The sequence below is a fragment of the Sardina pilchardus genome, chromosome 20 (genome assembly GCF_963854185.1).
Source record: "Sardina pilchardus chromosome 20, fSarPil1.1, whole genome shotgun sequence".
Lineage (NCBI taxonomy): Eukaryota > Metazoa > Chordata > Actinopteri > Clupeiformes > Clupeidae > Sardina > Sardina pilchardus.
This window is the reverse complement of record NC_085013.1, coordinates 19834301-19858730: the sequence shown is the minus strand read 5'-3', so window position 1 is coordinate 19858730 and position 24430 is coordinate 19834301. Positions and strand designations below refer to the sequence as shown.

General features: G+C 46.8%; 1 protein-coding gene across 3 annotated transcripts in view; it reads right to left on the bottom strand.

Moving 5' to 3' along the window:
* Positions 1–24430, bottom strand: part of prkd3 (protein kinase D3) — a 54724-nt gene that overhangs the window by 14962 nt on the left and 15332 nt on the right. For 2 of the 3 annotated variants that reach the window (XM_062523189.1, XM_062523186.1), the window contains exons 3-8: positions 10844–10982; positions 6201–6332; positions 3516–3673; positions 1276–1468; positions 1003–1080; positions 364–544 (exon numbers count right to left, since the gene is read on the bottom strand). In XM_062523189.1, the coding sequence (XP_062379173.1) occupies positions 364–544; positions 1003–1080; positions 1276–1468; positions 3516–3673; positions 6201–6332; positions 10844–10982 (881 nt within the window). The remainder of the gene's footprint in view (positions 1–363; positions 545–1002; positions 1081–1275; positions 1469–3515; positions 3674–6200; positions 6333–10843; positions 10983–24430) is intronic. The other variant, XM_062523190.1, reaches the window with a different exon arrangement.

Here is a 24430-nt window from a genome sequence, read left to right as displayed (position 1 = left end):
GCGCAAGGTTTCTTCCTATGTGTATCTCCAATTCTAGGGAGTTGTTCCATTGGCCCTGTTACTCATGGGCTCTCTCTGAATGTTTGACACTCTGTAAAGCATCACGAGATGTGTAATATTTTGCCGCTCTATAAGTCTCTGCCTGAAGAAGGTCTAACGACCGAAAGCTTGCAATCAGTAAAGCTATTTTTTCACAAAGACTTGAAGTGTGCGGATTCTGCTTTTAAATATCCAGTCACTCTTAATCCTGCACCTCACACGGATGAGCGGTGATTTTTTACCTTTTTGCCGCTCTATAAGTGAAATGAAATTGAAATTGTGGTTAGTATGAGCTGAAATCCATATCGAAGCCGCAGCGGGTACCTGATGGTCTTAACCGGCTCCTCGTCCTTCTCGCGGTCCAGATCGGGGGAGTCCATGAAGAAGATCTTCTTGTCCTCCGGCGTGGAGGGCTCCTCGGAGTCGTCCGGCCCTCGGCTGCCGTCACTGTTCACGCTGTCCACCTCCATGGTGGTGTCCGAGTCTGGCCCTGGACTCGCCGGTTCTAACATTAGAGAAGACAAAATATATAAGAGTTTGTGTGTGTGTGTGTGTGTGTGTGTGTGCATGCGCGTGAGTGTGTGTGTGTGCATGCGCGTGAGTGCATTTTTATGTCATGCAAATTGAAACAGAAGCTGAATTATTTTGACAGAGATTTTATTTTTTAATGAAATGGTGCTTCTGCTGCCTTGGCATGCAAATGAGCCACGGTTCCTATGCACAGGGACCTAGAGTAGGAGCTCAAAATAGTTATAGGAACTGCCATCAGAGGAACTTTTGAATTTCCAGTTCTGAATGTACGAAGAAAAGGGGTTCTAAGAACTGTATATTCTAGGAACTGCAAAAAGGTCTTCCGGTGCGAAAGTGAAAGGTCGTGTGCAGATGACTACAAATGGCCATCCTCATGTGGATGCCAACAGATGACTCGGGATTAGTGAAGCCTTTGGCTAGTCTGCGGTATACCTCCATTGAAGATGACTTCGCCCAGGCAGTCTTTTGGCACCTTTGACGCACATCGTTTGTGGCAGTTGAATTTACAGTCTGTATGGGAGAAATTGGTGAGACGTCAGAATAAGGCAGTTCGGAGGGGTTGTGAATGCTGTGTAATTAGTCAGACAACAAAACAACAAGGAACAAGGAACAATATACGAAAACAAGTGGAAAGAAGGTGTGGAGAGTCACTAAAAGAAAAGCGTCTTTACATTGCATACGTGGAGAAAAGAAAAGCGCGCTCACCTTTGCATTGCATTCCCTGACGGAAGAGCCCTTTGAGCAGGCGCTTGCAGTACTGGCAGATGGTGGGCCGCGTGTAGGTGTGGATGACGAAGGTGTGCGGCACCTTCACCCGACCCAGCACCATCTTCTCCATCCAGATGGGCCGGCCGCTCCACGAGGGGATGCGCTTCCCGGCCTCCTGGTGGGGGCGCTGCTGAGAGACAACAACAACACAGCCCCCACAGAGACGTTCAGCCACATCACATTCACATTAACATACACAAGTAAAGTGAGGAACATTCACATTCAGCCATTCAGTCCTCATTCACATCCAGTCATTTAGTCCTCATTCACATCCAGTCACTTAGTTCTCATTCACATCCAGTCACTTAGTTCTCATTCACATCTAACCATTCAGTCCTCATCCACATCCAGCAATGTAGTCTTCATTCACATCCAGTCATTTAGTCCTCATTCACATCCAGCCATTTAGTCCTCATTCACATCCAGCAATGTAGTCCTCATTCACATCCAGTCATTTAGTCCACTCACAGACAAGTAGAGTAAGTGAGGAGCAAACATTGCACATTTAGAATTTCTCTTTTAAAGCACGGAACTGGAAACTTATGTTAGACCTCTATCAAGGGAACGGGCAATGGAGGCCATTACAGTGACAGTGGCCAGATATTTTTAGTGGCAAGAAACTTGTGTAACAAGCAGGATAATGCACAAGCAGTCAGTCATTATCACTCACTACATACAGTACACTCTTCCAGGGCCACATGATGATGCATTCTTCTGCTAATCAGAGCCTGTTTTGCAATCATGATCATTTGTGCCGTGCGTTATCTCTCGTGTAATTGTGCCTACAAACTCCCGGCTGCCTGCAATTTATTTTTCCCTTACTGGTCAGAGAACAAGGAAATAACAGCCAATGTCTCAAAAACTCAAAAGGTTTAGCAGTGTTTTCAAGACCACATTCAATGTCCCGCACAACAGAGGACCTATGACAGACACTTCACCTGAGTCTCAGGTGTTACAATACATTGACCGTATAACTGTATAACCATGAAACATAAACGTACTTTAAGTTGACAACTTAAGCCAAACACTGCAAGCTCAGAAAGGGCCAGGACGTACAGTATACATGGGAGAAAACCAACAGAGACCTGATTCAATTTACCTAATTCCATCTCCAATGACCTTTCATTATAGGCCAACACAAAAGAACACGCTCTGTCCCTGGCTTATGCAAAAAGGAGTTACGCAAGCTCCAAAAAGGGGGGTACGTACGACACATTCTGCTCAATTTTAAGCTCCTTTATGGTCTTTCGCAACCAAGCCCAAAAAAAATCTACCTGGCCCAAGCTGGCAATTAATACATTTAGAAGCAACGCGAGGTCTTAAAAGCATCAAAATGAGATGAGCTTAAGCATAGCGCAGCAGCACATTGAATCATCAATTAAAAAAGGGATAATGGGCCAGGAGCGAGCCAAAACCCCTTTCCCCGCAGACCTATTTTTAGAGATGTTTGTTTTGTTATTGGGATCGGTACGTGACTTAGCCTATAAATATGCACGTACTTGGCAGCCTGCTCCACAGTGCTGCTGTTCTAACTGGCACTGCTCGGAGTCTGACCTTGGCTCTGGAGCGCCTGGATGCGCTGCTCGACTCATCGTCAGCAAGACGGGTATGTGTGTGTGTGTGTGTGTGTGCGTGTGTGTGTGTGTGTGTGTGTGTGTGTGTGTGTGTGTGTGTGTGTGAGTGTGTGCCGTGACTTGACTTGCCAGCGCCCGTGTTGCAACACCGAGGCCTCCTCCTCCTCCTCCGACCTTAACGTTGCTGACACACACTCACGTAATGCTATCGTATCGTGCACTGAGTAAAACAAAAAAGGAAACGTACTCTCGAGATATATCTCGTTTAATTCAATTGAGAACACGTCACCAGACGGACGCGTTTCGGCCTACGCCGTCTTGAGCGTCTTGCACTGAAACACATGCAAGTGTGCAGTAGTAGTCTCACACCATGGCTACTATTCTATGGGTGCCTCTCAACATCTCTCCTCGATCCTCGATGCTCGTTCCTCGAGGGGCGTTCCCACTGATCTATAACTAAGACTGGATAGACTATCCCATTGTTGCCGCCCCATCATTCTTTATCTAGATCAGTGAGGACGAGGATCGAGGAAGGAAGGGAGGGTGTGTAAAAGCCCACTTGAGAGGCACCCCATATATGACCTGGAGCCACCTGCGGCTTACCTCCTCTTGGACGATGGCGGTGTGCTCTACGGAGGGGGGGCGCGGGATGGACAGGGACGGACCGGGCAGGGACACGTTGGACAGTCGCCGCTTCCTCACCCCGCTGCAGTTGTTTGGGATTTTAAAAGCACATCGCTTGTGGTAGTTCAAACCACAACCTGAGGACAGAAAAAAAGAGACAACAATTAAAAGAAAGAACATGACATGCATGCATGCCTGAACACTGCTCTTAACATTGTGAACATCTAGTCAATCAAACTGAGGTGTCAATATCCTTCTGGTAACGTGATGGTCATGCATGTCTCAACACTGTCTCAACAATCGTTGAGAAAATCTAGTCGATGCTTGTTCATGTACACACTTTGTATTGGTGTCAATATCCTTCATGGCCACCAGAGGGCTCTGCAGAAATATAAGAGTAGCATTTGGCCAAACATATGGAAATCGCAATCTGGATACCTTCTGAGTGGCCAACCCCCCCTCCTCCTAAAAAAACCCCCAACTTGTCCAGGAAGAAAAGCGATCTGCGCCTGAGATCCCTGTTCTTTCAACCCACGATAGAAATACAGTCTGCCATCTTCTCTGGGATACAGCTGTTAATGGACTTACGGGGCCTGTCCTTCAGGACAACTTACAGTCAATAATCTACTCCTCAGTCTCCCCATACGCTACCTGGAGACTTGACTTAGGGTCATGCACATTCCTCTCACATGAAAGCCCGGTCACCTCCCTGTGTGTGTGTGTGTGTGTGTGTGTGTGTGTGTGTGTGCGTGTGTGTGTATGTGTATGTGCGTGTGTGTGTATGTGCGTGTGTGTGCGTGTGTGTGTGTGTATACATGTGTGTGTGTGTGTGTGTGTGTGTGCGCGTGCGTGTGTGTGTGTGTACAGTATGTGTGTGTGTGTGTGTGTGTGTGTGGGCTGAGAGCGGGAGCCTGTGGTGGCAGAGTGCCCTCCCTTTAAAGCGCTGGTCCAACGGCTGGCATGTAAGCACCCCGGGCTCCGCTCGAAAAGCCTCAGATTTGGCCTTCAAAGCCGGGCTCCTCTGCACAGGAGGAAGTCCACAAGGACATGGAGACAGACATCCTGCTGCACACTAAAGCCCACCCTTCGCCTAAACCCCCCCCCCACACACACACACTCCCCCCCCCCCCTCCTCCTGGCCCGTGGAGAGGCGGCCCGTGGAGTTCCGTGCCTGGGTCTGGTAAACACTTGCCACCGTGGCCTTGCGTCTCTCACACACAACAACATCAGTCCTGACAGACCCTGCTGAGGTGCTGTGCAATGGTGCATACAGTGTGCATACTGTGTGTCTGCGCAGGCCCGCGTCCTTTGCCTGAACACCCTGTGTGTGTGCGTGTGTGTGTGTGTGCATGTGTGTGTGTGTGTGCTGGGGCGCTGTGCAATGGTGCATACAGTGTGCATACTGTGTGTCTGCGCAGGCCCGCGTCCTTTGCCTGAACACCCTGTGTGTGTGCGTGTGTGTGTGTATGTGTGTGTGTGTGTGTGTGTGTGTGTTGGGGCGTTGTGCAACGGTGCATACAGCATGCATACTGTGTGTCTGCGCAGGCCTGTGTCCTTTGCCTGAACACCCTGTGTGTGTGCGTGTGTGTGTGTGTGCATGTGTGTGTGTGTGTGCTGGGGCGTTGTGCAACGGTGCATACAGTGTGCATACTGTGTGTCTGCGCAGGCCTGTGTCCTTTGCCTGAACACCCTGTGTGTGTGTGTGCGTGTGTGTGTGTGTGTGTGTGTGTGTGTGTTGGGGCGTTGTGCAACGGTGCATACAGCGTGCATACTGTGTGTCTGCGCAGGCCTGTGTCCTTTGCCTGAACACCCTGTGTGTGTGCGTGTGTGTGTGTGTGTGTGTGTGTGTGTGTGTGTGTGTGTGTGTGTGTGTGTGTGTGTTGGGGCGTTGTGCAACGGTGCATACAGCGTGCATACTGTGTGTCTGCGCAGGCCCGTGTCCAAGCATGATGTGTCACAGAGCTGGGGGAAAGTATGAGTCCTGAGTGTGTGGGTGTTGATATTTGTCACATGATCAAGAGCCATGAACTCAAAACATCTTTTTTTCGTCTCCATGTCTGTGTCTGAGCGGAGGTGCTCTTTTAAGGTAATGCCATTCTGTTTACACCTCCCTCACTCTATGAGTAAACAAGGAAATAGGGAGAGAAATAGCTATTTCATGTATTTGGTCATTTATTTGATGCTGTCACCGATAAGATAGATTTGTTGCTTTGTTGTTTTTCCAAGAGTACTTCCACTAGCCTGCAATATTTCCTTTCATCAGAGAGATTTGTTAATGTCTAATAACTAAGTCGACCAAAGCATATTCATCTTTCAGACAAGATGCAACCGAGAGCCAAATCCTGCTATTTGGCACAAAAGGTCTTCTGAGCACGGTACACTACAATTATGGATCTTGCACGCAATGGCCTGGTGAAATGGACTAATCTTTGATAGTATGTCAAAGTCTGCAAACTTGCAACATACAATTCATGAATGAATGCATGCATGTTTGTAAGCGTACGTGTGTGTGTGTGTGTGTGTGTGTGTGTGTGTGTGTGTGTGCGTGCGTGTGTGTGTGTGTGTGTGTGTGTGTGTGTGTGTGTGTGTGTGTGTCTGTGTGTGTGTGTGTGTGTGTGTGTGTGTGGTGTGTGTGCATGTGTGCGCAATAGCGTCAGACCGTACCTTCACATTTCAGGCCTTGTCGGACCAGGCCCCACAGCATCTCCCCACAGTAGTCGCAGAAGGCGGGCGCTTTGTAGGAGTGAACGTAGAGGGCATGGGGGCGGATTTGGAAGTCCTCCACTGTGGCTTGAGCTGTAAGTCAGACATAACTTACAACACTGAAACTCAAACTAAAGGGAAAATCAAACACAAGACCACCAACCAAACCCAAGGACAAACAAGGACATAGAGCACACAGAAGAAGAAGAAGAAGAAATAGAAAAAAAGAGAAGAAATGACATTTTGATTTAACAGAACTTTTAAATAACATTGGTCAGGCTGCACAGAACCACATGATTTTTGACCATAACATGTGTCGCATGTGGACAAACATCCATAGACGGTAGCCCGGAGGGGACAATCTAAACAGACACCACATTATTCATGTTAGCAAGTCTCTTTGAGGTCAACATTTCAAATAGATTCTAAGTATGTTTACACTCTGCGCTGGCAACACGGCCAGCAATGCTATGGCTTGCTCTGTCAATTGACATTTGCACAAGAGCAGTTGCAAACACCAAGTGGCTGCAGTGGATGTGGCTGCAGTGAGCGGGAGTGATCAGTGGGAGGCGCTGCTGAGGCGACGTCGGCCACAGACGGCCGGTGTCGCCTGTCATCCATCCTCCGCTCCGAGTTCATTTACAACCGAAGGTGTCCCGACCGCCGTCGCTGCTTTTTACGAGATCGAGCGAGCGTGCGAGCGAGCGAGCGGGAGGCCAAGCCCCTCTGTAACACACTGCTCTTGTTATTCAATCGTCCGAGTCAGTCGCTGACTCACCGCCCTGACTCACAGCACAGGCCAGGTCTACGCACCGGGGTCCGCCAGAAATGCAGATTTGGCGCTTTTGTCTCCAGATCCAGTGGAAATGATGGCAGAGCCACTCAGGCCAGGCCCATCACTGTTACTCATCAGGGAGAAGTCATGAGCGGACAAGAAGGGAAAAGTGATACCAGCTTAGGCCGTAACGTTACCTAATGCTCGCTCAACATTTCCAGGAACCTGGAAGAGAAATTATTCCTTGAGAGATGGAGATTGTGAGCTAGAGAGTAGAGAGTGAGAATGAGAGAGAGAGAGAGAGAGAGAGAAAGAGAGAAAGAGAGAGAGAGAGACTGAAGAGAAGAGACACTTCTGTGAATTCCCTTGCAGCGGGTCCAAGAATGCAGTCCATTAGTCTGAAAGGAAATGGACAGATGGACCTTCATTTGACCTACAATGTCAAATTGACCTACAGTAATGTCTGCTTCTGGAGGACCTCACCCCATCAAATATTCTTTTTTTTTTTTTTTAAAAGTCAAAGTGGATCCAATTAAATTCAGCAGTTAGATATTATTGGACTGCAATTCATGGCTTTCTAAGACAGGTCTCAATGTGCCTGTTGAGCCTGATATTTGGTCCTGATAAGTCTCAACACGGGGCTATTCATCCCCAAAGGATATGAGGCTCATTTCACTCTGGGCAAATATGCTCAGTGTCCACCTCTATGGCTGCGTTTCAGCTTTCAGCTAGATACTGTTCCAAGCGCCTTTTAGCTTACATTAAATTGCCAGCCACGCAGTCTATGAGGGAGTCTTGTGTTTTTATTGTCTCTGATGAGGCTATGAATCAGATGAATGAATCAGATTCCGCCCATAATTGGGCCGAGGGAAACCTGAGCCAACAGGGTTTGGCTCTGGTCCTTTATGAAAGGGGAGAGATGTGATTCAAGTCTCTGCCAGCTAAAACCAGCACCGCTCCGGCTTCTGGCTGTGGCAGTCACCTTGTGGGCTGGCAAGTCTTTTTCCCTGCCATGTCAATCCTTAGCCTGTTGATTCTGTGGAGTCGTACGGGTGACGTTATCTAATGGGGAGATCTGCGCAGGTAATGAAGGCAGGCGTGCACAATTATCGATGCTGCTAAATTGGAACATCATTATCCTGCTGCTTAATTGGACTGAATTTCCTGACTCCCAGAAATTGAAGTTCCTGAAGATTTGGTTTGGGGAAAAAACAAGATCATAAAACTGATGTAGCTAAAATATCTTACCTAAGCACCTATTACAAACTGCTAGAGAGCTGCAGCTGCTAAATACAGCATATTGAAGGATTATATAATTTTTGCTGTCGTGTGCTTTGAATAAAACATGTCTTCATCTATTCATCATCAATATAAGAAACTATCTACAACAATGTATAGCAAAGTCAGAAAACACTGACACGCTCCATTGAAATGTTATGGACAGGCTCATTCCCAGAACATTATGGTGCAGAGTAAAATACTGTTTGACTCTCCATACAGTACATCTGTGACTTGTGAGGGGGGCAGGGCAGTGTACAAGGGTACATCTTTTAATGTGGCCTTTTGTATGCTACCGAGACAGTGACCAATCAATTTCAGGAACAAAATGTCCAGAACTATCCCTAACAACTGCCAGTAACAAACATTTGAAATTGAATAGAAGAGTTCTCTCTCTCTCTCTTCCTTAGAATCTCTTCTTTCTTTTCTCCCTTCTCAACACTTCAAAGGAGTGAAGTGGAGCACTTTGAATACCAGCGAGTTACATGCCAGGGAACAGCCCAGAACATTCTGCCTCCAACACATAAAAGGGGCATTCACGATGGGCCCCGACACATTCATAAACAAATCAAAGCTTCGGCTATATCACCGCTCGTTAAAAAGAACGTTCAACTCAAAGTGAGGACATAAAACAGTTGGGACATCATAAGAAATGTCATCATGTAGCTCCACTGAAGAGGTTAATCATACCTTCACTGGTAATTTACGGGCCTAATCAGTATAACTCACTCAGTGTATTTCCCTGCCCCAAAAAAGATAGCATCAGGCACATTGCTAAACTCAATTTGCTTAGTTACACAGCTCCAAAACTACATTTGGGCTATGAAATAATAAATGGGGCATATTAAATTGCATTATACATCGTATAAATAATACATAAATCACATGAATAATAAAAATGTGAGTTCATCTGCATAGCTGACTTTCCTTTTGAGATGTGATAGTGTTGATCTTGACTCATGGCATCACACACGGCCTGTCTTCCCCAAGGACATCCTCCCTGTGGACCAACGCCTTTCAAGTGATGCTGCTCACATCGCGGTTTATGTCTGCACTCCCCCGAAATCCGCTACCGTCACTTCAAGCAGCACAAACAAGCTCTGGCCTTTGAGCCTGCTGCCAAGGCAAAGCAGTAGTCTTCTTCTGCGTTTCTCAGTCAGAGGCATTCGGGTCGAATATAAATGTTTTGTCGAGAGGAGTCGAGAGGAGTCAAGAGAACGACCTAAGGAATAAAGAACTCAGTGGTCTGAACTGAAGAAGTGGGCCTAGCCAGCGAGCCACAAAGTCTTTAAGCTTGTGTGTGTGGGTGTGTGTGCAAGGTGGCAAATATACAGTATACAGTATACTGTATATTCCACCGGATCTTTGCGGTCCTAAATACTTAAGCCTTTCTCAATCTTCTCTCATATTTAACCATCTGAATGAACTCCTGTGAGATCCCCTCAGAGCCAAACATTCACTCACAGCAAATAAATTACATTAGGATATAAAGTGCTCATGAAACCAATGCAATAACTCTTGTTTTTTGTGTCTGGGGATACAACCTCACCACACACACAAACCCTTCCTCTCTCCAAAACTGCTGATCTGGAATCAGCTCAGCCCTCAGCAGTAGCAATCTCTGTTAGGCCCTACCAACTGCAAACAAAGCAACACGACCAACCTTGAAATCGGTTGCTATGGGCGCCAACGCGCTCCGGCGCCCCCCTGCCAGGAGCCCGTGCGCCAGCGTGGCCCCCCGCCGCGGGGAGGATGTGTGCGGCAGGTGTGGCGAAGTGCTCCCCAGTGGAGCGGCCGCCACGAGAGGAAACCCACGCCCGTTACAGCCACATCTGCTAGACTGCACACCAAGCAGGATACACAAAGCCATTCGTGACAGGAACCAGCCAAGACCACAGAGCACCTGTAAACGCTGAGGCCAACTGTAAGAGCCACCGTGGGGAAGAGCCGAGACTGAGTCTCCATGCTCCGCTAACTGGTTTTGTTGTTAGTCCTACAAGCACAATCGCAGGACTTTAAAAAAAAAATAAAAATTACAGTGGCTCGTTGAAAATCGAACTCTAGGCCCCGGCAGTGGCGCGACTGGCTGGGGCACCTGCACCGCACGCCGGCAACCCGGGTTAGATTCCCGCCCCGTGGTCCTTTCCGGATCCCACCCCAACGCTCTCTCCCATTCACTTCCTGTCTCTCTTCACTATCCTATCATTAAAGGCATAAAAGCCCAAAAAATATACTTAAAAAAAAAAAAAGAAAAATCGAACTCTATACTAATGTTTAGGTATGATAGGACATGCAGGAGCTGATTTGGTTCTGATTGGATCAGGTTTCCAGAAAAAAACTAATCAGCCGGTTAACGCTTGCGGGACTTTTGCCGTTCTTGAATTCGTAATCATTCAGGACACACGGACACTTAATATTGATTGTGTGTAAGCTTGTGTGACATCATGAGACTTCCCATTGAACTTGCACCACAGCTGCACAATCTGCACGTATCCTCTTTTCAGGTTTAGCTGAATTCAAGCTAGATCAATTGAGAGCCATTCCTACTCACCAGAGAGCACGACCTCTATGAGATCCCCTTCATGGATGTCTTCAGCTGAAGTGAGTCTCTGGAGGATGTTGTCGGAATTCAGGTCGTGCCGAAAGAGAAGGATCTTGTCATACATTCCAAAGAATCCACACTCTGGGAACTAGGGACAGGAGAGAGAGAGAGAGAGAGAGAGAGAGAGAGAGAGAGAGAGAGAGAGAGAGAGAGAGAGAGATGATCAATCCCCATCCACAGCTCAGGGCCAGCAGATCTAACCCTCTCTTGGCCAAAGAAAACAACGTAGCGCCTGGTTGAGTCAGGTTGATTCATGTATACAACAAAAACATTTTCAGCTGATCACTGCTGGTGTCTGTGCCCACATTTGATGTGTTTATTGATAACTAACCTTATAAAGTGGTACATTTTTTTCAATATAAAAGCGACACAAAAGCTACAATGAAGCCATACACTGTCTGGGACACATTTATTTTGCTGTGCTGCGTATACCATAAAATCATTATTTCAGAGCAGAGCCATAGAAGGGAAGCTGAAAGAAGACGACGCGATGAAAAGAAACATGCTGAACTGTCCTTGGCCCCGCTATGTCTGAGTAATGCCCCCCCCCCCCCCCCCCCCTCTCTCTCTCTCCCTGAGATTACCCAAGCCTGGAAGCATGCAGAGCAGAGCACAGCACAGCACAGCACAGCAGCGGAACCTGGCCTGGCCTGGCTGTGAGTGTGTACTTGGAAGGAACATTAGCCCGGAGTTTTAGGCTAGCGCATGGGAAGGGCCTGAAGAACATCTGCTTAAATCAGCTCAGCCACAATGACTCACTCGGCTGTTCCCCACTTCCCCGGGCTATAGTGTCAGAGGAGCACGTGGTGGGCCGGGGAGAGAGCGAGCGGGCGGGCGGGCGGGCGGGCGAGCGCGCTGACACACACTCCGCTCGCATCGGCACAGAGGGAGCGCTTTGTCTCCGCCAACGTTTTTAGCGGAGCGGCGACGTTTGTAGGGCAGTATGTTTCCCTGTGCTCGTAACCTCAAGACAAGTCTGCATGAGTCTGCCTGCTCGCTTGCTCGCTCGCTGCTTGCTTTGTGTGAGATCCTTGTGTGAGGTTTGACTTTTATTCATAGTTGTTTTTTTTCTTTTGTGAGCGTTTTTTTTTCAGGTTTTCAGTTCAGCAAGCTAAAAAGCATTCAACTACTGTCAGAACACATGACTACAAACAAATGAAATGACAAATGCATTTAACTCTAATTTAGATGGTGATTTCATCTTTTGTGTGCTCATCTTTGTGAAGTGAGCATTTCCACAGTATAACCTCATCATCCAAAACAAGTTTAATCCTGCTTCTGTGTATCAGAGTCATCAGAATTCCCCCAGAGGGTGGACAAATTCCATTGTCTTTCAAACCAAACACTTGTGAGCATGTCATGCTGATGATGATGATAATGATGATGATGATCAGGCTTGTTTTGCGGTATCCCTTGGAAATGCGACAAGAAGACAACTCAAGTATTCCCACGAAATTAAGCAATCCTCTCACTCAAGCAATCCAGTCACTCCACGGTCTGGTGAGGTGGGATTTTCCAGGGTTATCTCCAGGCATGGTTGAGGTCAAGGGTCAAGGCTCTGGGGTCAAGGGTCAAGGCTCTATCCAGTAGCAATAAGGTAGCTCTGGGCACTGGGCCCTGTTCCATGTGCACACAGCTAAGCTAACAAGCTAACAAGCCAACAGGCCACTGGAAAGCAAGTGAAGAGCGGTAAACATCCGGAGGGAGGAGAGAGAGAGAGAGGGAGAGAGAAGAGAGTGGGAGAGAGAGAGAGAGAGAGAGAGAGAGAGAGGGAGAGGGGGGAGGGAGGGAGAGAGTGAGGGGGGGAGGTAGAGAGAGAGTGGGAGAAAGAGAGAGAGAGAGAGGGAAGGAGGGAGGGAAAGAGAGAGGGAGAGAAAGAGAGAGAGAGAGAGAGAGAGAGAGAGAGAGAGAGAGAGGGAGAGAGAGAGAGTGGGCCCATGTGGGCTCCTGTACGCCGTGCCAGGATGTGACTGGAGTCCGTACTGACTCACTTCCTCTAACAGATAGCTACCAGAGGCCTCTTAGTTAATGTGCAGACGAGTATGGCACATCAGCAAGTGTTCCTTTTGTTTTGTATAAGAATACAAATAATTCCAAATTAAAACTAAATGTGAATTTATCCTTGCTATGGAGTAGAAAAATCAACAACAATACTACTACTACCACCACTGTTACCAATTAACTTTTGCCATTACGCTATTCAAGTAAACATAAGCTAACAAACATGTGTTCAAAGAAGCATGACAAAGTGCTCTCATTACTATATTTCCCAGATAATTATTATTACAAGTGCATATATAAGTGAAATATGCACTTGTCAGTAATAATAAAGCATATTATATTATGTTTGCATGAATGTACATTTAAACTGAACACATAATCTAAATAAGCATTTATGAGTTGTTTATCCTGTAGCCTAAATGAATGCAACATGTGTAATGCTTTTATTTTAATTATTTTTAATGATATAGAACATTTATGGCACACACATGTGCACGTGTATCTGTGCCCTATATTTTCTACGGCACTAAAAGTGATTAATTACTGTAAAAGCATTACATACGTTGCATTAATTCTTTCATACATTCATATTCAAATATACTGTACACACACACACACACACACACACACACACACACACACACACACACACACACACACACACACACACACACACACACACTGCAGAGGACCTCAGGCCAGCTTTCTTTTCCAGAGTACTGTGGGTGATTAAGCCAAAGGAGCAGTGGTTTGTCACTGAGTCGGAGTTTGATTGCAGGGTGCAAGAGCACCGGTCGTCCCTGCCTGGTCACTCCAGCCCTTGGCATAGTTACCACAGCCTGTGTGTTAGTTACTCCATCACAGAGGAAACCATACCTTGGGGCCTGCCAGGAAAAATCACAGTGCTTATTTTGTGGTGCAGAGCGCTACCTTTCTTCGCTGATTGGGGAGGACGCACGTGTTTCGAACGCTGCCAAAAGGATGACTGTTTTTCATTAGTTTTGCAAGATAGCAGTAGCGGGGAGTTGAAAGCTGCCGTGGAAGAAGACACAGGCCTGGACGTAGACGATCGAGGGCCAAGCTGATCAAAGTTGGCCTCCACCAGCGCGTCCTGACAGGGGTAAGCCCCACTGCCACCCAGCACGTCTGGGAAGTCCGTCATGCACAGCAGCTGTTTCCCCGACGGACCGCGCGCACAATGTCAAACAGAACAATGCCAGCCACGATGCCAGGGCCAACGAGGCTCACAGGCAATGGACCTGGCATCCCCTCGCACCGCACCTGCAGCCCTTAAAATGTGCCCCCCCCACTGCCCCTCACCCCCCCGGACCCGCCGCGGCGGCGTGTTGACATCAGGCAAGGCCACTCAGCTGAGCGCTGTGCCCGGATGAGCGTGCCAACACACCATAACAACTCGCACTGCTCTGCTGTCGGGGGAAAAAAAAATGTGGAATAAAAAAAAGAAGGACCTAGTCTAGTGTCCCGTGGCTGGTTTCAACAGGCCACTGCATTTCTCGGTTACTCTGGCACTGTAGGGGATGCCAGTGTTAATAAAAAGGCATTACTTTAAAACTCGGGATTAAAAGCTTTAGCTGCATGTGCCACAGTATGGATCTAATGATACCACAATGGAACACAGGCTACTGCTAATGCCAAAATGGCTCATCGCACAAGAAGTGACTACAAGCGTTGCCCACTGTGGTCTAACAAGAGGCTCCGGGAAGCCAGTGACCAGTTATTTTTTGCCCTTAAATAACTCCTACCACATGCTCTTCTACAAAGTCACAAAACTAGCCTGCTCATGCTCTCAAACAAGGCCATTCTCTAATTCTCGGATAGTCCAAGAAAGATGAAAAAGCGCTCTGTTTTGTTGGCCGGCTGCCTTACATAATGTCCATCTCCCACAGCTGTGCTGCGCTGCACTGCACTCTGCTCCTCTAATCTGGACAGGGCAGGCAGGCGTCTGTGCCATTAGCCGTCGGAGATGAGTGTGCACTTCCCACTGGGTGAGTAATCCTGTTCCTGCACAGCACAGCACAGCACAGCACACAACAGAAGCCTCGTCTGAAGAAGCAGCGGTCAGCCGGCAGCAACACATGCACCCCCGTACAACAATAAGCACTCTGTTCCAATCCTCCTCCTCCTCTTCCACTCTCTCTCTCTCTCTCTCTCTCTCTCTCTCCGTCAGATGTGGTGGCGGACAAGGGGATTTTAGGGAATAAAAGGCGGAAGATTCTGGACAGAGAGAGAGAGAGAGAGAGAGAGAAGCACTTGACGATGTCTACAGAGCTTGCTCAGAAGATAAGGCGTGGTGGTGCAAACTGATGCATGGGACTCTGGGGCAGGCCACTGGACACCGGGTGTTGTTCCTTTACCCAATCTTATGAGCTGAAGTGAACTGAGAACGGCACTCTGCTCAGCTGTGTATAGTGGGCTTGTGCAAAACACAGTCCCACACTCCGGTCGCACATGATACTGTAGATACTGTAGATATATAGATAGATAGATACTTTATTGATGCCCAAGGGGAAATTCAAGGTCCCAGCAGCTTAAGACACCACACACATACTTTACACTACAATGTAAACATGAAAGTTCAGGCATGAGATGAGGATGTCTTTTCACCAACATGCACTCACTATACTGGAGGCCCGGGATGAAGAAAATATCTATCTACTATCTATGTGTCTGTCTGTCTGTCTGTCTATCTACACAGGTTTGTGTGAAAAAGTCACCAAATATCTAATATGCTCTAATAGATAATAGCTTCCTTGTAAATATTAGCTATGTAAGGGATGATGTATTGATAATGTAAGTCCTGACAGGGTGAACAGGACCTCGGCACATACTGTAGACCTCTGAACGTTGGGAACGTTTTCTGCAGCACTCCGAAGAGCTGTAATAATTCAGTACATCTCATGTGTCTGAAACGTGAAAAACCGACCTCAAAAAGAGATGCATTGTTATAAACTAAAAAGCCATTTATTTGTAACCTAACGCGTAATCACTCTGGAGCGTAATGCGTGTACTTAGTCATGAGCCCAAAAGGCTGCGTTGAGTACTTAGAGTCGATACCCATCACATCTTTGAGCCATCTGTCCAAGAAAATATGATGTATTACCCAGACCACAAAATGCCGTAAGAAGTTGGACCTCGCTGGACAAGTACTTGGCCTGATCATGGAGTTATTGTAGTCCTTCAATTTCTTAGAGGTACTGTAGAGACTGCCGAAGTATCCGCCTGATGTTTAACTTGTGGCAAAAGTTGTGCCGTTCACCTCTGTAGGTTGTTTGTGTGGGTTATGAAACCCGCCTATAATGTAGACTTGGCCTGGCATCAATCGATCTCTCGTTCGGCTAATGAGGAAGAGATGCAGTCTGAGGTGGAGCGACCATATGGGAGCAGAACAGCAGTGCACTTAAGGTAAGCGGCGGAAAAATGCAACAGTCAGCTAACATCAAAGGAGTCGAAGGTCACAAGCATAGTTTGTGCTCTAATTTACATTTGTTCATTTAGCAGATGCTTTTATCCAAAGCAACTTACATATGTCAGTTATCTCACAAGGGCCAATGTCCCCTAAGGGACTCAGGCTTAAGTGTCTCGCTCAAGAGGCATAACGAGTGAAGCCGGGAATTAAATCCACAACTTTTTTTTTTTAGGCCACTGCATGGTGGTCCAACTCCTGAACCACTACGCTACCACCACACTACCACCATCCCTCTAATACAGCTTCTATGGATAAAGTTCTCTCTGTACTTACACACACTCAGCTCGCCTCTGACACATCCAGTCCAGCTAAACTACCAGACTGGAAGGCAATAATCAAAACCTTTCCCATAACAAGCTTCAATCCAGTGACTCTTTTTGTCCAGAAACCTTTAAGCTAACTGTCATGCCAAAAGAGTTGTATTATAGATGGCCATTCCCTTGCCGCAGAGCAGCAAGTCAAATGTATAGTGCATTATTTTCCAGAGTCTGTTCCAAGTCACTCCATGGAGATAATTTCTCTCAAGAAAAGATTGAAAACATTTAGTATTTGGGAGAACATCTGCTAAACCTCCCTCTATGCTTTAAGTCTTGGTCATAGTCTGGGGAGCATGTGTTTTGGCAAGGCGGGGAGAAGACTTTTATTTTGATAGAGAGGACAGTGAAACTTCCCTCTGTTTGCATCCCAAGACCCATCTACAGTACAGTACCCTTACCTCAGACCTTACTGTGCACGGCGCTCCCTAAGGCTTCTCAATGGGAAGGCGGCACCTCGACATCAGCAAGGCCCTGGCCAACACAGTTTCCTTCCCAGACGTTGTTCCCCCACTCAACCCTCTTACCACACAACTGCCCAGAAGCTGGCTGAAGGGAATGGGGGGTTGAGCAAGACTGTCGACTCTGCCGTGAGATAACATGAGTGGCCGAGACAGGGAGGACGTGTGAACACTGTTACGCACTCACAGGACGGAGAGGATGAGGTGTAGAAACGATTAGGCCGTGGCACCGCCACCGATTCTGTTACGGCTCTCCTCTCGGCAAAGTTTGATTGCAGCCGAGGTCCTGCTCCAGAGAAGAGCTGAGGAGATAATTGAGGGGAGGATTTGGACGTGCGAACTTTCGAAAAGTAAATAGGGGAGAGATTTAATTAGCCTGCTGCTGCTGAATATGCTGTCATTACTCTTCCGAGTTAATGGCTGCGGTGTGACTGGGGGGGTGGGGGGGAGCGCTGGTGCCGGCCTGAGCAGGAACGGTCTGACACAGGAAGCCAGCGATCTGTGGGCAGTTAAGAGTGCGGCTCGCATCTTGACACCTCGCCTGTTTTGGTCACACTTGCTTAACCGTCAGGATATAAAGTGTGTTTACAAACCAGGGAAGTTATCACCACTGCTTCTCTGGCAGGCGCGCGCTACGTTTAATACCTACCATTAGCCGCCAGTGCGTCGTCGTCGTCGTCGAAATGGGTGGAGATGAGTTTAAACGAGGACCAGATTTGGCCTGCTGGTGGGTGGAAGGAGCCTGGGAGATCTGGAGCGCAGAACCAGGGCTCAGGGCCCAGACAACCATTGTGACTCAAGATGCTTCGATATTTATTTATTTTTTGTTACTTTTTTTTTTCCTTCCTTCCCCCCGCCAAATGTCAGGACTTAACTGGAAGCAGTCGTGCAGTGTGTTGTAAGCAGAGCAAGCGAGCGTGCGCAGCGGTCCACACACAAAAAGCCGAGCAGTTTGCAGGGCCACACACACACACACACACACACACACCAAAGACATGAGCGTGGCAAATCTGAATGTGAGGTCTGCTCGTCAAGTTGGGAAGCACAAAAGGGGCCCTGGACGCTGCCACCCTAATCTCCTGCTAAAGTGATTAATCTACATGGATATGCTAAATCCTGTTAAAGCCAACAGCAGCATGCATAATGGGACATGGCACATTGCTTTCCTTTAGAGTAAGAGGTTCACTGCAGACACATTGTGCACTGACTTTAGTTAAGTATAATCCAGGACAAAGATGGCTAGCATTATACAAGATGATATCAAAAATAAGGACTAAATTGTTCTGTTCTAAATTGTACTAAATTCTGACCTGATTCCAGAGCTCTGCAAATTGAAAAGCTTTTGAAAGTAGGTTGTTTCTATGAACATTTTAGGCATATTACGGGAACACTAATTTTCTAGCTTTGCTTTGTCAGAAAAACCAAATTATTATTCGTAATCAAAGCCAGCAGTTTCCCCTGTCTGACATGGAGCTGGATGGTGAACGTCTGTGCCTACCAGGGCAACTCAAGTGGCCTGAGGCCACAGCTGTCATTGCTAGGGGAGAGTGATAACAAGGAGCCTGACAGAATGGCTGAGTGATTGGCTGACCAGAGGGGACTGGGCTTGTGACCCATGCTGACTGATATCTCCACTGAATTGTATGCAGACCAAGCCTCTAGGGCTGTTGTTGTGTCGGACACTGATCAAATGAACTATTCCTGAGGACTTTTTAACAACACACAGAACAGCAAGACATTTATTTCTGTGCTTTAGGGTGGTAACTTAACTGACATGTTAAATGTTAGGGTTTCTTAAAAATAAGAAAATAAAGTGACACATATAAAAGTTGGGATTTCAGGAATACCCTTATCCACTGGGACCAGGTAGGTGTGGTCAGACTATTCTACAGAAATAAAGAAATAATGACTCAGCTTTCTGGGTTAAAAGAAAAGAGCGGAATAGTGTTAGTCACTCCAGGCTTTATCCAAGATCGGTGCTCTATCACATCAACAGCAGTTTCCCATCAGTCCATCAGTTGCTCCAACACCTCTGCTGTTCTTATTTCAGGCAACACTGAAAAATGGTTAAACACACACATTTCCCTTTTTCAATATATTGCCTGCTTTATCTTAAAACACATTTATTAGAAATACATATTTTACTGTGAAATGTTTTTGATCATGCTGGTTATTATTTCTTTAGCATTGTAGCCAATATAGCCTATTACTCAGGATGACGCTTTTGACCTGATTTTTGATAATAGGGAACGGCTAGTTGCAACGTTGTCCGAACAGTATCCTCTCTAATGCCCTCTCTTGAATGAAAATGTGGAAGGTATTTTCATGAAGGCATTTTCTGAGCGCTAAGCAGCAGTCTGCTTTTACTCTAACAGTATTAGGATTCACCCGACCGAGCATTTACTGTCTCTGTCTTTTGCATGATTCTATGTACGAGAAAGTACAATGTGATCGTAATAATGTGTTTTAATCTCTATTTTATATACGATATTGTGATTTATCACAGATAAAAATGCCCTAATACATTAAGACTGGATATCAAAACCCAAAACCCTAAAACCTAATGGCTTTTGCTGGAACTGACACATTGTGCTGTAATCTTGATTTTTTTTTTTAAAATGTATTTTATATTCCAAGGACTCATTCTATGATGGATTACAAATCATTTAACACATCGGTGAGTTTAACATCATTCCCATGATGACATTCCAAAATAACACTAGTACGTCCAAATAGGCCTACATGATGCAACAACAGATCAGTTGGATCTTTTGAATGTTTTTTTTTAATGTTTGTTTTTCTAGGGCGTTTTTCATTTTTTAAAAAGCCCCTCCAATCCTTGACCTGTAGAAGGATTAGTGGCCACTGAAGAGCTCCTCAAACGAATGATCCGTGAGATTGATCAAAGTAATTAGTTTACATAATGCTGAGCGCTGTTTAATCAATTAAAAGCATAGCTACAGTGGGGGTATGGAGATACTATACAGTATATTATATTGGACCTGAATTCAGTTCTAGCTGCCTCCATGTCGGTAGCCTACTTTGTCTATCAGCGCACCTCCTCAGAACAGTAGCGTTGAGTGGGGAGCAGATTAACATGGCAGTCTTTAGGCCGTCTAAAGGTCAAGTGGTGTTTGGGCATTTTATGCTGCCTAGAGAGGTGGCTATTTTTCCAGATAATACCGCCAGCCGGCCCGGAAATCATGGAAGCTCCATTCATGCCAGTGTGTGAACGGTACACATCCGGTTGTGCCCGTGTCGAGTGTGTTGTGTAATGTTCCCGTTAATCTCTGAAAAAAAAAAAAAAAATGCTTTCCATTAAACTGCACTCTCTAAAACACCTCACTGCTTGATGCTAATGCAGTCCCCTGTAATCTCCACAGCTCAGTAGCAGCCTAGAACGAGCCTCGTGCCCAGTGGACTAGAGAGGGACAGAAGAGAGAGAAAAAAGCGACGAAACAGGAAAAGATTTATCTCCTAGGTGTGTTGCATAAAGCTCAGAAGAGCACAGAGGGCAGCATCATTAAAGGGACACTTCACCGATTAGCATTAAGCTTTGTATCTTTAGAAAACCAGTCATGTCTTTGAATGGTCGTGCATCATTCCCTCAGTTTGCCTTGAGATGGGAGAAATACAGATTTCAATGTTGGACTTCCTGCTTTCAATGATGTAAAAATCATAATTTTACATCATTGAAAGCAGAAAGTCCTATTCATGGGTTTAATTGAAATCCGTATTTCTCCCATCTCGATACGCTCACCGCTAGCTTGCTCTTGTGTTGAGGTAACGTTCTATGATTTTTGTTGTGGTTACGGCTCCTATTTCTATGATTACCGCTGGGCTACGCGCAAAAGACCATTCACTTAACAGTGAGCCGAGGTCAAAGTTCAACATATTTCAACTTTGATCACGGTACGCACAAGAGTGGCAAAGCGGCAAAATGCCGCCGGCGTTACGCTACTGTATGCTGAGTGCAGCAGGAGACCAGTTCTTGCGTGCTCCATTGAAAGCAATGGGTTTCATAGTGCATGCCGTGTGCAATGTGATGGGGCCTTTAGCCGCTATGCTAACTCAGCGTCACCGACGACGACGACGCCTCACACGGTTCACAGGGCGGTGGCCAAACGGTCTGACCGGGAGTCGGCCATCTGTGTTTCTCTCACTCTCTCTGTCGTTGTCATCACGCAGGCCTCTCTATCACTCCTGTCCTGTCCTGTCTTGCGCTGCGCTGCGCTGGCGTCCAAGTCCTCTCCCTTTGAGGCTCTTCTTGTTTTCCCTCTCACTTTCCAGCTCTTTCATCTCTCTTCCACTCACTCTCTCTCTCTCTCTGTCACTCCCTTCCTCGCTCCACTTGACTACTCCAACAACTCCAGCGCTCTGTTACGGATTTCGCTCTTTCTGTTCCTCTCATTTCGTCCCTTTTTTTTATGGTTCTCTTCTCGGGCCTTGTTGTCTCTCGTTTCATTTCTCATTTACTCTCCAAGTCACACACACAGACACACATACACACACACACACACACACAGACATGCACACACACACACACACACACACACACACACACACACAGACACACACACAGACACACACACACACACACAGACACACACACACACACACACACACACACACACAGACGCACACATACACACACGCAGACACACACACAGACATACACACATACACAAACACACACACACACACACACACACACACACACACAGACATACACACACTCTCTCTCTCTCACACACACACACACACCCTCCCAGCTGCAAGCCTTGGTGGCTAATCTCCACTTCAAGAAAAACCAAAAAGAACATCCATCACGCTTGGATACTGGCTCTGTGCTCTGTTGTTTTGCTTTAAACTCAGTTGCTCAGAAATGTCTCGCCATCGCAAGAGAATGTGCTTCCTTTTCGTATACCATTTCCCAGACTTCCTTAATGTGTTAGAAACCACAGATATTTAATATCAGATGGATCACTCATCTAATCAGAGACTTTTCGACTCGGCATGTTTGGTCGGCGGCGAAAAGACGTAATCCAGAGCAGCGGCACAGCTAAGTCTCATATTTTTCACAGCGCTGCGCTGAGAGGATTTAGAGTAAAAAGCAAAACATCTGACATGCTCCACTGTGCTCCGCACTCAGCATGGTTCTGCCATTGACTTATTTAATGATGTAATGTTACGCACAGCACAATAATAAATGCATAATGAAGGCAACGGCTATTATGTGAACGCATCAAATGAGAGGAGTGCTTGCCTTGCACATCCAGCGTGTGTGTGTGTGTGTGTGTGTGTGTGTGTGTGTGTGGTTGTGTGTGTGTGTGTGTGTGTGTGTGTTTGTGTGTGTGTGTGTATGTGTGTGTGTGTGTGTGTGTGTGTGTGTGTGTGTGTGGACTGCTGTTGATATGAAACAGTGCCAACTGCTGCTGACGTGGTGAAATCTCTACACTTACTACTGCCCTTGTGGTTTACCTCCAAACCACCAAGCAGAGCTGTTACAGTGAGATATATAGTACCTGTCAGGTGCCTGCCAACACAAATACACCTCAATTCAAAGAAGGAAATGATGAAACATATTGCTATTGGATTAAGCCCATTTCCCTGTGTGTATTTAGCGTTCACTCTTGAGCGAGTTCTCATATGCTGGCCACTGATAGGGAGACTCAAACCACAGACATAACCTAGAGCAGCAGCATTCCATCTCCATGGCCAGAGGGGGCCAAGAGGATTGACCCTCCTGGGTGAGGAGTTGCCTGACCTCTATTAGTCGTAGTAGTAGAGGACTGCTGTTGGCTAATCTGCTCAAAATCTTCTGCTCAGCTTAATTTCCGAGACTTGAACACTGAACGCGTTACTGCTACAATCTAAGTGTCAAATATTTTTCTGCTATCTGAGAAAGATTTTCCACAGATAAGTAAACGGCTGTATTTCACATTGCAACATTTTCCTGTGAGGTAGGCAACATTTAAACGAACAGCTCGGAGCAGACACGCATCCCCTCTGCTATCTTGGCATAATATTTTTGCCTGTGACAGCACTCACTCTCCAAAAAAGCTCGCCATGGCTCTGGTGATGATGGACAGCCCTAACCACCGTTTGCGCTGCATCATGCTACATTAAGAATGGAGTAGGCCATTATATAAAGACATTGAAACAGACTCAAGGTTTTTGGGGACGATTTTAAAATACATTGACAGAACACTCTGTTCTCCACCATTGACCACTAGCCATTAAACATCTGGGGGAGAAAGTGGAAAAAGTACTGAGAGGCTGTTTTGTAAGATGGCTGGAGAGCTTTCCAGGCGTTATGGACAGAGGGCTGGTATCAAAAGAACCATGAATGCACTTCTGTTCCCCTGGAGAAGTTTAGGCAGAGAATACAATTTTCGATCACGTAATTCAGGGCAATTATGGCGAATTAAAGTGAAGTGCACTATGCCTTATTAAAAACTGAAACCAGAGGGTACTTAGTTGACACAGTGAGAGTTGGCCTGGTTGCTTCGTTTTCTGTGGTCAAGTTTCACTTCCTCGCTACCAGGTTATCGGAACGGCAGATCACTCACCAGGCGGACACACAGAGGAAAAGCAAACAGTGCCGAAGAAAAACACCCCCGAACGCTGCTCGGTTTAATCTGCCCGACCCATGCCGATCGATAGCGCTGTAGTGCGTCTAGGAGAGAGGGGGGAAAGCCGGGCTCCATATGGTTTTCATTGTATGAACCTGCCTCTATTAACATAATGGTAGGAAATCTCTCCGTTTTTCGAGCGCTAACAGTGACTCCATTGTTGTGTCTCCGTGACATCTGCACATTTTGACCTCCTTTCCCCCGCCCCCCCCCCCCCCCCCTTCACAGAGCAGCACGGTGTCATTCCGTTTAAGACTGTAAAGAGACACGACAAATTAACCAAAAAGAGCTGAACTCTTGACTTCTCCCCACACACTCTGGACAACGAGGGGGTCTGAAGCTCTGGCTCCGCGCCAAGCATCTGCATGTACTCCTCACCAATGTCACGGAGCAAATTGTTCATGCACGCTGCACGGACCTGTCTGAGGCCTCGACACACAGGATTTATGCAGGCCCTGAGACCCAGTAGCAAGATCTCTGACCGGGGGGGGGGGGGGGGGGGACTGGAAACACACTCAGCCAGGTGTGGGAAGAGCACAGCGCATCAACACACACATACACACACACACATACTCACACACACACACACACACACACACACACACACACACACACACACACACGCACACGCACACGCA